The sequence below is a fragment of the Lathamus discolor genome, chromosome 1 (assembly GCF_037157495.1).
Source record: "Lathamus discolor isolate bLatDis1 chromosome 1, bLatDis1.hap1, whole genome shotgun sequence".
Lineage (NCBI taxonomy): Eukaryota > Metazoa > Chordata > Aves > Psittaciformes > Psittacidae > Lathamus > Lathamus discolor.
This window is the reverse complement of record NC_088884.1, coordinates 17,309,180-17,324,892: the sequence shown is the minus strand read 5'-3', so window position 1 is coordinate 17,324,892 and position 15,713 is coordinate 17,309,180. Positions and strand designations below refer to the sequence as shown.

Genomic DNA, 15,713 nt, shown 5'->3' with positions numbered 1-15,713 from the left:
TGACAAACAGCCCATTTCGATTCCTAGCACAAATTAAGAAATATTCGTGCATCCCCCATGACAACAAGGTAATCTCTGGGATAAGGGATAAGACAAGGCAGATTTTCGCTCCATTTGCTTACAGTATTAGACTGTTCTTTCTCTTTTGGATACCTTGTTATACACCACTGACCGTATCTCAGGCTTCATTATATCACATGGACCTAGCAATGCATTTGAATCACTTTGGTAATAATAAGATGCATCATTAGTATAATGGATGATCAAGCTGTACTTTTCCATGATACATGAATATTCATAAAGATATATATCATACTGTGTCTACTCTAAAAAAGGATTACTAAAATACATATTGTTATAAAACCAAATATGTCCCAAGGAATCATTATATTTATTTGATTAATGTAAATTCATTAGACTTTTTATCTACTGTAGAATAGTGATGTCTCTTAAATGAATAGCAGTGGTATTCATAACTTTGTTTGTGGCTATCTATTAGAATCAGATACTTTACTTTATCAGGCTGGTCTCTGAAGTGGAAGCTTTCAGAAAATGATAAAAATCTAATAATACTCTTTGGAGGGGATGCAATGTGACTGATTGGTAAGGTCAAGAAAAATCTTATTTGCGATGCCCTTATTGGTACATGATTTGACATGACATTTTTACCTTGAAATTGGTTTTAGCAATTGAAGAATATGATGGTTTAGTTTTCAAGAAATATTGGATTGAGGATCTATAGGAAAAAAACCCTAATTCAATCTATTGCCTCCCCAATTAAGATACTGCCTATCACCCAGCACCTTTAACTTTTATTTAATTAGGCTTTAAAGTACATTCACTTTAAAAGCTAAGCCTATATTCTTCTTGTGACTATAATCTACACCTGAAGACAGTAAGGAAAAAAAGACGTAAAAATTATGGAGCACTTCACAAGCATAAGTAAATACTATACCCCAAAGGGAATAATAATCTATTGCGCAATGCACATGACTCATCACTTAAAGGAATGTATTCTTGTTTCATTTGTAAAATATGACCCTTGAAGCAATTAATTCGAACCTGACCTACTGAATCTGAACCTTGGTGCCCAATTCAATTTTTTTTCATCTGACAGAACAAGAAAAGTATGAGAGAGGATCCCTGAGCTCCAGAGGTCTCCCAGCAGCTGACCCAGGTAAGAGAGGGGCAGTTGGATGCGTATTACAGGATCTGCCCCAGTCATACGGCAGAAAAGGGCCAATTTGTCCTTTCACAAAAAGTAAACTTTTGGATTTCAGTGAGGAATGAAAGATGAATGAGGTTAAAGACAGAGAGACTCTCCAAACGTCTTTGCCAAAGAATGATTTCTAAATAGAAAGAGGTGAGAATTAAGGTCCAATTTAAGGAAAGCTCATTCAGAAGGCTTTTCTGCGTAGGTGAGAAACTGAGCAGTGCCACTCAAGCACTTCAAGTTTTGAAGAACTCACTGGCTTTTGCTGCCATTTCAGGTAATACAATCAATGGCCCTAATAGATTGGTAGCATTTGTATTCTAGTTGTCTTCTTGGATGAAGGCATGGGAGATGATACTTCTAGTCTGTCAGATCACTGGACCAGAAGGTAGAGTAAAACCTCCCTTGCTCCTGGGTCTGAAAGCCAGCCCTTCTCACAAGATGCTTGATACTGACCAGCAGTCTAAATTTCCCCCTGGGCTTTGGATGGTCTTGCTACCATCACATCCCTGGCATCCCGGTGATTTCAAAGCATAGACTTTTCCCTGACATTAGTTGCTGCACTCTTTCCTTGGCAGGAGATGTGCATGAGATGCAGTTTTGGCACACAAACAAAGGCCAATTGTTCCCCTTTGTGAGGGGAACTCTTTACTGGGTTTCTGAGGCAACTTTATGCCACAGAGTCAAGACAGACAGAGGACCCAACCCTGACTGTCTTTGGAGAGATAGTCAGGAAAATCTTCAGTAAACACAAGCTCACCATCCAGTTTCCAGAGAATTTCTTCTATCATTATTTAATAAATCCAGGGAAGACACTCGCAAGTGAATTCTAGGCATTTTGATGAGTATTAGACATATGGCTTGTTCATGAACTTGCAAATATTGAAGGGTGTTTTAAAATTCACCTGTAATAGAGCGGGAAATGGCATCTAGCAGGGAGCAATTAAGAAATGCTAAAGATCATTCAAGGGACTACTTACTAAAGAAATAATTAAAAGTCTGTGGAAAGAGATGATCTTGCATAACTACAGAGTCAGTTGTTCCATCATGTGTTTATGAACCTTAGGGAGAAGATTGCTTCTCCCTGATTTTACAACCATGCATATCTTGGGATATTTGTGTTTAGAAGAGATTAAACAGTGTGAATTTATATCCAAATGCTACAGCAAAGGATCCCTGAATGACCACTTATCCACTAGTGAGGAATCAGTGCAAAGTACAGGCTTTCAAAGAGAAAATATTGGCCTGGAGTATTCAGAAGCACAACTTACAGCAGAGGTTAGAAGACACTTATTTTGTAAACAGGCTTCTGATCAAACACTACTCCAAACCGTGCAGTTTCTTTACAGGCACAACGCAAAGTGAAAGGAAAGAACAAGCTGATTCTTTCCTTGTGCACCTCTCACAGTAACTGGACATGTGAGCAGAAGTGAGAGGGTTTGTGTATCCTTATGCATTATCTAGAGCTCTTGGGAATTTATGCAGCACTGCCTAAATTTTTTCTTCCTAGTCAAAACTCACGAGTCAAAAGAACTCATAGAAATTAAAAAGAAACACACTGCAAGTATTGAAACAGATGGTTCAATAAATCTAAAACCTTTTTTTTTTTATTCACTGAAATATCAAATTCGAAGAAGGCAAAATGTATTATTTTGATAGTGCTAACATAAAATGTAATATAAACACAAGTAGTGTGAACACACTATTGAACAATTTTAAGGAAATTTAAATAAATATGAAATGAAAATGATAAAGCTGAAAGAAGGCATTTTTGCCTTATGGAAGAAAAAAGTTTCAGAAATACTGAACTTCAAACATGAAAGCTGAAATGCTCAACTTACATGTTTCTTCTATAGGGGCCTGGCGTATTGCCCCCAAGACCTTTCAGTCTCAGTGAAACTGCATTTCTTACAGTATGTTTTTCCAGAAAAGCTCTTTTACCAGTTGAACCACTCATTTCTTCCACTGGGATGGAAACAGGCAGAGAAGAACAAACGCCCCAGGGCACATCAGCTGGCTTTGCTCCCTGAGGCTTTGGGATTCAGAGCATCCCCAACAGCTCCTGCTGCTTACAAAAGTGACCCTGTGCTCACACTGTGACTCTAGGCTACAATTAAGCCTGAGGGACAGGTAAGTTACAGGAAAAGCCGAGACCTCTAAGTTGGGCACCACCAGTCTTAGGCAAATGGGAGAAGGCCTCGGAGGTGGTGGGAAAAATGAGGAGAGCTCTAGGAAACAACACTTAGCAGGAGAATTTGGAGTGGTTTGGTTTGTTTTAACTGGAGAAGAGAAAGGCTGAATCATAATGTAGTGCAAATACGAAAAATTAGCAGGAGAGACTGGTAATCAGTTGTTTGTGTCCACTGAGGGTTAAACAAGAAGATAGCTAATTAGCAGCCAGGATTTGGGTTAATTATTAGAAAGGAGTCTTTCCAAACCACTAGGTAAGCAGGTAAAGCAGCTCTCCAAAGCTTGTTTAAGCAAGGTTGTGAAATTTCTTTCACAAGGAGCTTTATTAACAACCTAAACAAATATCTGTCAGGCAGTGGTCTGCATACATTTGCTCCTGCCGCAGGGAAGTGGGGCCAGGCTAGGTCTTTGTGGTCCCTCCCAGCTGTACTTTCCTTTGATGCTTTGGGATGTGTTTCAGTGCTGGCTTTGTTTTTCCCAAGAGCCAGAGTTTCTGAATGCTGACAAAAGCAGCTTCTTGGAGGAGGCTGGTGAGAGAAAACTGAAAAGAAAAACGGCTTAAATAACTATTAAAAAAAATGACTCAGTTAGCTGTCCTCTCCCCAGCTAAGGAAACAGAAAGATAAATAACCTCAGCTATAGGACTTCTTGATCATCTGGTTTGTATTGTACTGTTTGTCTGGGTTGGTTCTATTCAGGACCACACCTGTTTTCTCCTTTATAAATGGGATAGCTGGTCATTGCAGTGCTCTGGATCCCTGCAGGAAACAGTTCCTCATCATTGTTGATTCTTGTTTTGACTGGATGAAAGTTTGTTTTTTTGGCATCTCACTCATGCATAGAGCCCAGAATCTCCAGTGCAGGATGGGGCAGGCTGCAGCCATAGGCATCCTCCACCAGCAATTTCCCCAGTTACACAGTGCAATCTTGTTTTGCCACTTATAAATCTTCCTCTCTTCCTAAGAATTAATATCCTTCCTTGAGAAATAAGCTCGAGGCAAAGACTAATGGCAGAACAAATGGCAAGCAGAGCTGGGCTGTCACAGAGGTAGGGAAAGCCACTGAGTGCCAGAAGCCTTTAATTTCAATAGAGCAAAATATATTGCTTGGCAATGTCAAAGTATAAAACACTCCAGATTAGCTATTCCACCCTTTGTGCAGGGAGAATGAATTCGTGTACAGCTGCTTTACACTAGGGCAGATTCTTAGAGATCAGCAGTGGTGGGGGACAGATACCCCTATAGAAAAGGGGGTCAGACCTGCCTCTTCTTGTGTATCTGCAAATATCATGCACACTGCAAGGTATGAAAATAAAAGGAATAAGGGAGATAATTCTGTCTGTGTCCACTTGTTTTTTCAACAGCAGATTAAAAGGCAGGATGGCAGCAAACCGCTGCTAAAAGTAAAGATTGCTCCTGAATATTTGGGAAGAGAATAAACTTTACAGTGTTCATTGCCTGGAGTTGCAAGTCACTTTTGCATAGTGAATTTAGTTCTTTAAAACTTCCAATACTTTCAATTCTGAGAAGTCCCAAGTGTTTGACAAGCAAGGTATGCAGAACCAGGGCCTGAAGAGAAGCAGCACTGCACAGTCTCACAGAATAACAGAAAAAGTTGAATGATCTTTACTTCAAACAAAAGTCTGCTTGAATCCATATAAAGCAAAATCCAAAGAGCCAATTTCAGCAATGATCTTTTATTTGGACACCTCCTGTACTTAGAAATAATCATGCCCATATTACTTAAAACCTAATGAATTTTGAGTTTGGTTGATATCACTGGAATGTTTTGTTTTTTGACTTGTAGGTAAAGTGTCTTTTCAATAACATTGAACAATGTGTTTCATTGCAGGGGCACTGATTTTCAGATTAAAATCTGAACCCATTAAGTTATAAGCCATGATTACATCCAGCTGAAATTCAGGTCCTGACACTCATAGTATTATACAAATTAGGATCACGAAGAATATTATGACCTTGAAGCTATAAAAGACTGCAAATTTGCAGACATACGATTTAAAATGCTTTGAGCAAACCTAGGTCTAATACTTAGAATTCAATACAGGAAACAGTGTATGATGATCATTAGAAATAAGCCAGGAATATAAGCAGTCACGTAGCATGTCATCAAGAGTGTAGGTCAACTTAGCTCCAGTTAGGCTAAACAGGCCTTACAGGATAAGAAAATGTTGGAGGTGCAAGACAAATGTGTAAGCAAAAGCCTACAGGAAACAGTTTCAGTACAACTACCCAATAAATGTCATTGCTTTATAAAAATTGAAGTAGATCACATGGTCATATCTGAACACTTAGATCTAGACACTGTATTCTCAATGCAGGTAACAAAAGAAGGCTCAGATCCCTGACTGATGTTCTGTTCGTGCAGAGGTACCCAACTGCGAAAGCCTTAGCATGTCTTAAAACTCAGTGGCTGAACTTGGTAAATTAGGAAAGATTTGCTCCAGTAGGTAATGTGGCAATCAGAAATTCTTCAAAATAATACTTACTTTTGCTTTATGTGTTTACTTTTCTTCTTTCTTTGATGCTTGTTCCATTTTCCTCCTATATCCACAGTCACCATTTAAATACATTTCCTACCTATCACAGTAGCACCTGAACTTGCCATGTAATGTGACATACCTGTATTGCAGTGTTTCTGTTTAGTCTCTGGATTTATATTGTTAAACTGCAATATAAAAATCTTGTTATCGGATACTGTGAAAGCTTTATTTCTTTGGAAGAAGCTCCTTGGAAACTGTTGTTCTATAGCCAGCTTAATTTCAAATTTCTTGCTGAGTTTTGCCTATGCAGTGGAAACAGTCTGTGCAGAAAACACCAACATGTCGGTGGAAGCCCTGAAGTTCCAAGGCAAAACATCAAGGTTTTTTGACTGCAAATTCTGTGCCATTCACCACACAAAGATGACAAGATAACAGACTGTCTTCTCCAAGACTGACTCACCACAGAGAAGTTCATTCCCAGTTTAGGTACAGTAATCACCATCTGAGGAAAGCACACTGAGTTCAAGTTGATTCCCTGAGCTGTGATTGTACTTCCACCGCTAGGAAAGATTAAAAAAAAAAAAGGAAAAGGAAAAAGAAGATGAGTAGGATAATGATACATCTGCGATGATAATCTTAATTACAAATTATGTTTTAGAGTAAATGACAACATAAAGCCAGAATTAGGGATATATGGGGTGAATGCTAATACATGGCTCTTAGCAGTAAGATTATTTTTCTGGGAGACAAATTTTACACTTGCTATAACTACTAATCAAATACAAGAAAAATAATTCTTAAAATTGTGGCATCGCAGGATGTGAAACAAATGCGTACATTTTAAAGGAGGGTGTATACTTGGGCTTAGCATTTGCTAACTTACATAACTTATTGCTTTCAGCAGCGCTGAAAAAGGTGTCTTTTTTACTGCTGACAGTTTTTTGGCAAAGGAAGATGGCTTGGATTAGAGCTACTGAGACCATAAATATGTCACTTAAAAACACACATATGCTACCATACATATATATTCATAATATTTATGTAGGCCTGGATTTAGGCTGTTTTAAAATCCATTTGCTCTCCTGAGTCCTGCTAACTTGTCACATTAAATGATTTTCCTCACTCATCAGTGTGATGTCCAGACACAGTGTAGGAGACACGGTTAGCTGTACCGTATGCATCTCAGCAGGACATCACAGGTACACTCGGCAGCAGCTACGAGTTAAATCACATAAAGAAAAGAGGTGCCCTTCTCCTTTCTCCTTCACCTCTGAAAGGAAATGATCTGCCCTCTGCAAGTGCACCATAATAGAAGCAATTGGCATGGCAGATAGAGATAAAAATGCAATTTCTTTTAATAGATTGCTGCACAGCATAGCCATTCTTCTTTCATTCCCTACTTTACTTATTTCTGTAAGAAACTTTTACTCACCTAAGAAAAGATTTGGCCGGATGAATTTTTAAAACAACGGGGTCTTCTCTGTATGTGAAATGGCCGCTTGTGTCTCGAATGGCTTTGTCGATTCCTACCCTCACACGATATTCCTGGGGAATTCGTTGTGCCGGAGTGTAGCACTCCACAGTGCTCGCCGATACACTGGAAGGACAGAAAAAGGCTTGCTTGTCAGCACTGTAAAACATGTACTCAGTTTAAAACACTGCCCTTCAGTGAGCCCCAACCTCTCCTAAGGATCCACTTAGTATAAAAATGTCACTGAGACTCCCACTGGATGATCGTACTGTAACAAACATGCATGCTGTGAGGGAGAAACAGCAACACTGCTCAGGCTCAGGATTCATCTTAATTGGATTGACTAACACCTTGCCTGCTGGAAGGTATTTCCCCAGTGCTTGTGACAGACACGTCAGCCCCTGCACCCTATGAAGGTAGCTTCTATGAAGGCAGCTTCCAGCCTGGAAAACAACAGCACACTCCAGGTTTAAGGAGACTGACTTGTTCTGCTGTAACCATGGGATAATGTTCTCGTTGAAATCCACAAGGTTTACTCTGTGTTAAAAACCTCAAGAAAAGGTGTTGGAGGAAGATGAACCAGCATGTCCTGCCTTGGGGGCACCTGCTGACCGGGGGCGCTGCCGAGGGGTAGGCAGAGGGCAAGGAGAAGGGAAGAGAAGGTAAAAATTCAGGAAGAGCTGGCCGAATTCAGCACAGCAGCAGGGCCTCTGGGATATTCGCCTTTCCCTGGCTCTCTCATATTTGGTCCTGGAAGTCCTCCTCCTACACTGAGCTCAGTGGGTGAGTGGGCACAGAGGCGTGAAGTGCACGAAGTGTGGCTACAGGGAGCAGAGCATATGAGAAGCAAGGATAACAACTGTTAGGAGAAGAAAATGTAACTCTGCTACCTGGTTTCAGTGATTTGGGCCCCTCCAGGAGCCCTCCAAGTGAGGCCATTCTTCAGGGATGTGAGAGATTGCCCCCAGATTAGAAAAAAGGGATATTTGCTGGCACTTCTGAAGCTTTCCAGGAAGGTGGGATTTACCATGTGCTGTAGGGTTCAATGGAATGGCTTGTTCATATGTATCTGGAAGCTTTTTACCATCTTTTAAAGGGAAAAATAAACCCTTGATCTTGCTGCCCTCAGGACTGTGGAAAGCTGCCAGTTTAGGTAGAGAACCTGCCCTGAGAAACTGGCTAAGTCCTGTGGAGAAGTCTCCAAGGCTGGTGAGAAAGAGGGGTGCTGGCGATGCTAACTGGATAAGCCCCAATTATGGTTCGATACCTAGGGGTCCACCTGACCAAAGCAGATGTCTGCCTCTGAGCTGGCTGTCAGCTCACCCCCACAGCAGACTTCTCAAATGGATCAGACGAATCATTCCCTAAAGGTTTACATATTTATCCATTAGCTGACCAGCTGAAATGATGACATCAATAAATGCCACCCTAAACTATTAAGTAGCCATTGAACAGAAGTGCTGAAGATAGATCTTGTTAGTGATTAAATATCAGACTTGAATACCAAAATCCCCTTCTTGATTTAGTCAGTCTTAGCTGATTTGATCAAGAGCATACTATAAATCATCTAGCAGCAAAGAATAAAATTTATCTTTCCTGACTGAGTCTGATGTTAATTAATAGGCTATTGCTTCCCCACATTCTCTGCAAGTGTGACGTTTCACCACTACGACTTTCCATAATCATTAGAAGAGACTCAAAATTTAGAGGAATTGCTGGACATCCTCTTCCTGGAACACAGTGAGCAGGATTCTGCCCTTGGCCACAGAGGTGACAATTCTAGAGCCACCTTGCTGTACCTGAAAACAGGACTAAGAAGGATTTTCTTCACGGTAGAACAGCTACCAAATTCAGAATGTTTTTCTGCCCATAGGAGAGAGTATGTACTTAGTATTTAACATTTATATTCAGCTGGGATTGAAGGCATTTCCATACAGAGCATGTCAAAGATTCTTGACTGAACTTCTACTGGATCCAGTACAGAGCCACAAGAAATTCTGGCTTGATCCTCAAAACAATTTTACATACACCAGGAAAAGTCACAAACTGATGCTGGTTTGGAGGCTGTTCACTGATAGTAGTGCAGAAATAGCTGCTCATCTGCATGAGATCCACACTCCCACACTGGTCAGGTTTCCACAGAACAAACCAGTAGGAAATGGTAACCTACACCCACCGGATGCTCACTGGGAGCTCATACAAAAGTGGGGGCTCAGTGTATGGAAGTTGGGATGACAAAAGTGATGGGAAATGGGCAGCTTCTAACCCATTAGACTGATTTGCTACTTCTCTATACAACCTTTTAATGAGGTCAATGAAGGCTTTACAGAATAAACAAGTCTTCCAGGAAACCATTGTTCCTTCTAGAAACCTTTCAGATATCCTAAATTCAGGATGTAATCCAGAACTGAAGGCTATTGCAGTACGATTTGTCCGTTACGAAACACAAGGGGAGGACAGCAATGCATGTTTGTATTTTTCTTACTCCGATACTTTTTAATCAAGCCATTCCAATATCATAGGCATCACTTTTTAGTAAGTACATTACCTTTGCAAGGTGCACAGCTTTTCACCAACAAAAATCCTTCTGTTTTTTCCACTGTTTAGGTATTTTCCAGATATAGTAAGCAATGTTCCTCCAGATTTGGGGCCATAGGTGGGAGAGATACTTACTACTACAGGATTCTGGGTGGGGTAAAAATAAGAACAGTGTTACATTATTTTCAAAATGTGAAGAGGAAGACTCTTAAAACATTTATTACCGTTTCCATGAAGTAATAATAAAGCCAGCAGGAATACAGAATTACCGTACTGGATTAGACTCATGAGGAATCTCCTTCCAGTCAATATTGAAGCTAATTTTGACAACAAAGTTTGAATCATATACTTACCACATACGAAAATGTATTGAATAGTGTTTTGCCATGTCCAACAGAAACACTACTAGATATATTAAAACTTGGATTTTTTGCAGCGGGAACTGTGCATTCCAACCTTTGGAAAACAAGGAAAAAGATTGGATTACATCTTTTTTTCTGGCTTGATTTTCTGTATTAAAACAGGACCACTTTAAACTCATAACAATGGAGGATCCATACGAAACAAATCGTCTATCTGTGTGTGTCAGGAACATTTCAGAAATAACAGCTAAAAGAACTGTGGTTGTCTTTTTTAATGCTAAATACAAACATTGTGGTGTTTATACTTGGCCAGAGAAAATAATTTTAGTGTATCAAATGCATTTTGGATAAAAAGAAGCATGCTAGAGAAAACAAATACCTCCCATTCAATGGCTGAGTTGGTTTTTGGAATTTTCCTTATGTGCCAAATTTTGGCAGACAACAGGATTAGAAAAAAAATGCATCATATACACAAGTTTGTTGTATAAAATGAAATATTACCAAAAATCAAACTTGAGCTTTTGTGGCAGCATGTGTCAATGTATTACGTTACATCTACAAAGTCTCACATATGGAATTACAGAATCAACTAAGTTGGAAAAGACTTTTAAGATCATCAAGTCCAACCATTACCCCAGCACTGCCAAGGCAACCACTAAACCATGTTCCTAAGGACCTTATCTACATGGTGTGTGAACACTTCCAGGGATGGTGATTCCACCACTTCCCTGGGCAGCCTGTTCCGATGCCTGAGCATCCTCTCTGTGAAGAAATTTTTCCTGATATCCAATGAAAACCTTTCCTGGTGCAGCTTGAGGCCATTACCTCTTGTCCTATTGCTTGTTACCTGGGAGAAGAGACCGACCCCCACCTCACTACAACCTCCTTTCAGTTGTAGAGAGCGATAAGGTCTCGCCTGAGCCTTTTCTTCTCCAGACTGAACAACCTCAGTTCCCTCAGCGGTTCCTCATAAGACTTACTCTCCAGACCCTTCACCAGCTTTCTTACCCTTCTCTGGCCCTGCTCCAGCACCTCAATGTCTCTCTTGCAGTGAGGTGCCCAGAACTGAACACACAAGCTAGTCTGCTTAAATAATTTTGTTTGCATTAAGACTTCAGAATAGCAGATGGGAGAGTGCTCAGTACTTCTGCAGGGTGACCTTTTCGCTGTTATGTATGTGAAAATCGAGAAGCTGTGCCATGATTTGCACACTGCTTTGGTAGTAGTCACACGCTTTGAACTGAGAGAGGATGTTCACTGAATCTCACAACCAGCATAACCTCTGTCTTAAATTTAAACCATTATCCCACTGTCTCAAATACTTCTTTCTTCTTTCTGAGAAGGAGTGGTGCAGCTGAGGGTCACAAGCCTCTGGATGACAAAATACCTGCATCTTCTCACATTTCTCTCCAGCAGCTTCACAGATCAGGAAGACGGAGGTGACATAACTGAGCCCAGCGGGATCCTGGCCAAAGGAACCTGCCCCCTTTTCAAACCTTTGAATAGCTTCATTCTTGCCAGCTCCCACAGATGTTGAACAGCATTTTGCAGACAAACCAGAAAAAGCTGCTGTAGGAGCTATCAGCATTAACTAGATTTATTTGATCTCCATTTCGAGCCCTTTTCTTCTTGGGGAGCTTATCAAACCAAGGGATTGTTTCCTGTTTGAAATCTCAGGATCAGAGATGACACTTATAGACTGAACGTTTATACTGAAAATATATATTGAAAATCCATACCACATAAAGAACATCTGTATAAAGGGAAATTCTTATTTGAGGTTTCTTACTTGTTTTTATTACTAGATTTTGCTTCCAGGGCACAAATTTGTCCTCCGATATGGACTACTGTATTTTTTAATTCAAATCTACTGTTTTTGCTGAATCCGAAGTCCCATCCACACAGCGTCAGTTTTGTCCCACCTTCTAAGGGAGCGCTGCTCGGGAGAATCTGTAAAAAAAATATTGTGTTAGTTAAATCAGGTTTTCTTGAACTTCAAATGAAGTTAAAGAATGTGCAAAGGAATAATTGTAGAAAAGCATTTCTTCTGGTAGACTTTGTCCTACCATTCATCTTAATTGTTCTTCACCTTCCATTTGTCACATTATGAGCTTTCCCTGACAGTGGCAATAAATAACAAAACCTATACTAGAAAGCTTTGAAGGATAGTGTTTAGGGGCACTGGCCAAGCTGCGCATTGTAATAGCCTTTTAAATCCTACCGTTCTTGTCTTTCACATCTTATTTCTGGCACGTTAAACATACAACGTACTTATTTTTTAGAAGCTGAATGCTGAACACAAAAGAGCCCCAAAATGACCATTTCTTGTCAGCTTGATAAAAGTCAGGTTCAGAGTGAAGTAGCTTCAAAGACACCATAATCCGATATTGCATCGGCTGCGATAAAGTTAACGTTACTTCTGCTGTTCTTTCCTTAAATCTTTTACATTTGGTCACCTCTAACTCTGAGGTAAAAATAAACCACCCCTCAGAAACACAGAGACAATCTACAAAGGAAATGCTTTTTTTTTTTTTTTTTTGTATATTGTAAATTGTCCTGTAAAATATAACAATGGTGGGAAAAATGTAGGAACACTACAGAAGACTTACAAAACTCAGCCAAAGTACTGGTCAGTCCTGCCATTAGAAAAAATAAAAATGAAAAAGACATTGGTTCAGGGTTTATGGGGACTTTTAACAATACCGCTTAATTCTGCAAACATACCAGTACCACTGGACAAACAACACAGAATGAAAGACTGAACTTATACTTGTGGCCATAGTGCCTAAATGTCTTCGACTTAATGCTTTAGTGATACTAATTTTTCCCCTAAAATGCAATACAGCTGTGCCTTTCAAAGGACCCGACTTAATTTTCAAGCTGAAAGGAAAGTGTTTGAGAGATACTTGGCTATTATTTCATCTGGAAATCCAGTAAGACAGGACATTTCTTTTCAACTCTCTTGCAGCTATACTTCAAGACACTTACAAATGAACTATTGTAGATAGAAAGGCAGCTGAAGAATACTTCAAAAGAATTATACGATATATTCTATATAGGGAAATTTACTGCCCCCATTAGAAACCAGACAAAGAGTCTGATCCAAAATGCACTGAAGCCAGTAGGAATCTCTCCCATTTTAATGAGCTTTGAATCAGTTCTCAATAAGCAAAGAAGAGGGAACCTATGCAGGAACAGTACTTTTGCACAAAACCCATGAAAAGGCAGTGACGCTTGCACAGCCCCCTGACACACAGCACTGCAGCCAAGAGCGAGCAGTAAGTACCCCATGGAGTCTGTGCTATTCCCAACTTTAACTTTCCCTTATTTCTTTGAGTTTTTTTCTTCAAAATCTGGATTGACTTCAGATCCCAGTTTTCCACTCTGCCTAATATCTCAGCACACTATCTATTTTTGGAGTAACAAAACCCGAGCAGAAACTGAAATTGCTCTGTGGGGGTACAGGATGTCTCGATGTTTTGTACAATAAGGCACTGATGTGTGGCATTTGAAGAGTTTGAAATGTAATCTACAAGTTAGCAAAATAAGGGCGTTAAAATCAGGCTTCATTAAGCCATACAGAATAAAAACCAAAGACGCTTAACTGGTTTGGAGTGATCTTACCTGCCAAAAGAGACTTGTGATAGCAGCCCATGTGCCTTAACTGAGGGAGAGTAAAAGTATTTACTACCTTCTGCCAGCACATTTAGAAGGCAAGACCTCTAAGCAGAGTTTTGTAAGTGCAAGCTCTGCAGAAATTCCCCCAGTGTTTTTATTCATATCTTAATTTTTGTTCCATCTGTTCTGTACAATGAAACCTCTGAAAGTTAGATGAGATTTCCCAGACTTGGTCTTGGGAGTTTAGAGGAATGAATACTGAACCAATAGAGAACCTCCTGGACTTTGAACCAAGGTATACATAGTCATCTTCTGTGCGCTTATACTGCACAGGAAGTAGCAGAAAGGAAGCAAAACCCAAATCAGTTGCAAATGCTATGAAATTCAGGGTACAAAAGTTCCCCATAGCAAGAAAACTGCACTGATAACATAGAGCAAGTCCTGCTGCAAAGCCTGCCATTCTGCTTGTCCCTGCTGCTCTCTGGACTTTAAGGCTAATAAAGTTAACTTTCTTTTTCCTTTTGGAAAAAATTAAAGCATCATGTTTTCCTTTTGTTTATGTCGACAGCCATTATGCTAATATCCATTCACATACTTTATAAATTGTTGGAAGAAAGTATCTATTTATGCAAGTCTCATCAGCCCATTCATTTTAATTAAGAGGCAGGAACATGTACAAGGCCACATGTGAAATTTCCAGCAAAACCTCCAATCTAAACAGGCAGCAGAAGGCCTGATGTTCTCGATATGTCTGAGACGAAAGCCAGCTAAACTGACTGACTTTAAAAACAGCAACAAACCATGGCAGATTTTTGACCACAACAAAGAATCCAAAGGAAGACCAATTTATTTCTTCTTACATACCGTTCACCTTTCAGCGTGACCTGAATGCTGCAGGCAGATGCCTGCAATTTGTTCCAGCAACAAGTGATCTTCGAGGAGACTCCCTCGAGTCCCCCACCTCTCCTCTAGCACCGCTTGCCCAGTCTGACAAAACACACCTTGCTGTTGGCAGAGGTGATGGATGGGAGTGGGGTACAGTGCCAAGGTGTGGGGTGGGAGCCTGTGTCCCACTGCCAGCCTTGCTGTGCTGTCAGTAGCTGGGTGATGCCTGGGCAGAGCCCTTCAGTGCAGGGCTGTTCCCCACCACCCATGGCTCCAAGGAAAGTGCTTAAAGTAGGGCACAGAGACAAAGGTCTCCACAGGAGGACAGTTTCTTCCCTGCCATCACTCCTGAGATAAAAATCCAATTATTTTTTTCCACTGTGCACCACATTGTGCAATAACCTGGGAAAACTTTGTTGAAGACTTTAGCTAGCTAATGTCCACAGGACCAGACCCCTGGAGAAGATCTCTGCTCCCCTCAGGTTAAAGTGATCGTATGACATATCTCAAGCAACCTTTCCTTCTGAAAGCTGCAAAATATTAGGGAGATGCTCAGACTGAATTTCAGATACTATGCAAAGCATGTCATCCTCTGTTTGTTAGGAACAAAACAAGCTTGTTTCTCATATTTTATACATATGGGTTTAAAGACAGATCAGAAGATGATGAATAATCTGTTTTATATTTTTTTCAGTAATCATGTTAAATGTCATGGTCCAGTAGAGCATGAAATCTGTCTTAACAGCAGCAATCCAAAGGGATTTAAGTACTCAGCTGCATTTTTTCCCTTACAAGCCTTCTAGAAGCAACTTCTACCAATGTGGGCACGCTGTAATTTAAGATTCACTTTAAGATCTATCAGTGCCACAGATGCGTATTCATTACAAGGGCAGACTGGACTTGGCAGGGCTGAGCCACATGGGGAAGGGGAGCACT

General features: G+C 40.3%; 1 protein-coding gene across 7 annotated transcripts in view; it reads right to left on the bottom strand.

Annotated features, from left to right (window-relative positions):
* Positions 1–15,713, bottom strand: part of MET (MET proto-oncogene, receptor tyrosine kinase) — a 94,191-nt gene that overhangs the window by 27,087 nt on the left and 51,391 nt on the right. For all 7 annotated transcript variants that reach the window (XM_065699550.1, XM_065699414.1, XM_065699491.1 and 4 more), the window contains 5 exons: positions 12,064–12,224; positions 10,266–10,368; positions 9,923–10,059; positions 7,336–7,500; positions 6,364–6,463 (listed from right to left, as the gene is read on the bottom strand). In XM_065699550.1, the coding sequence (XP_065555622.1) occupies positions 6,364–6,463; positions 7,336–7,500; positions 9,923–10,059; positions 10,266–10,368; positions 12,064–12,224 (666 nt within the window). The remainder of the gene's footprint in view (positions 1–6,363; positions 6,464–7,335; positions 7,501–9,922; positions 10,060–10,265; positions 10,369–12,063; positions 12,225–15,713) is intronic.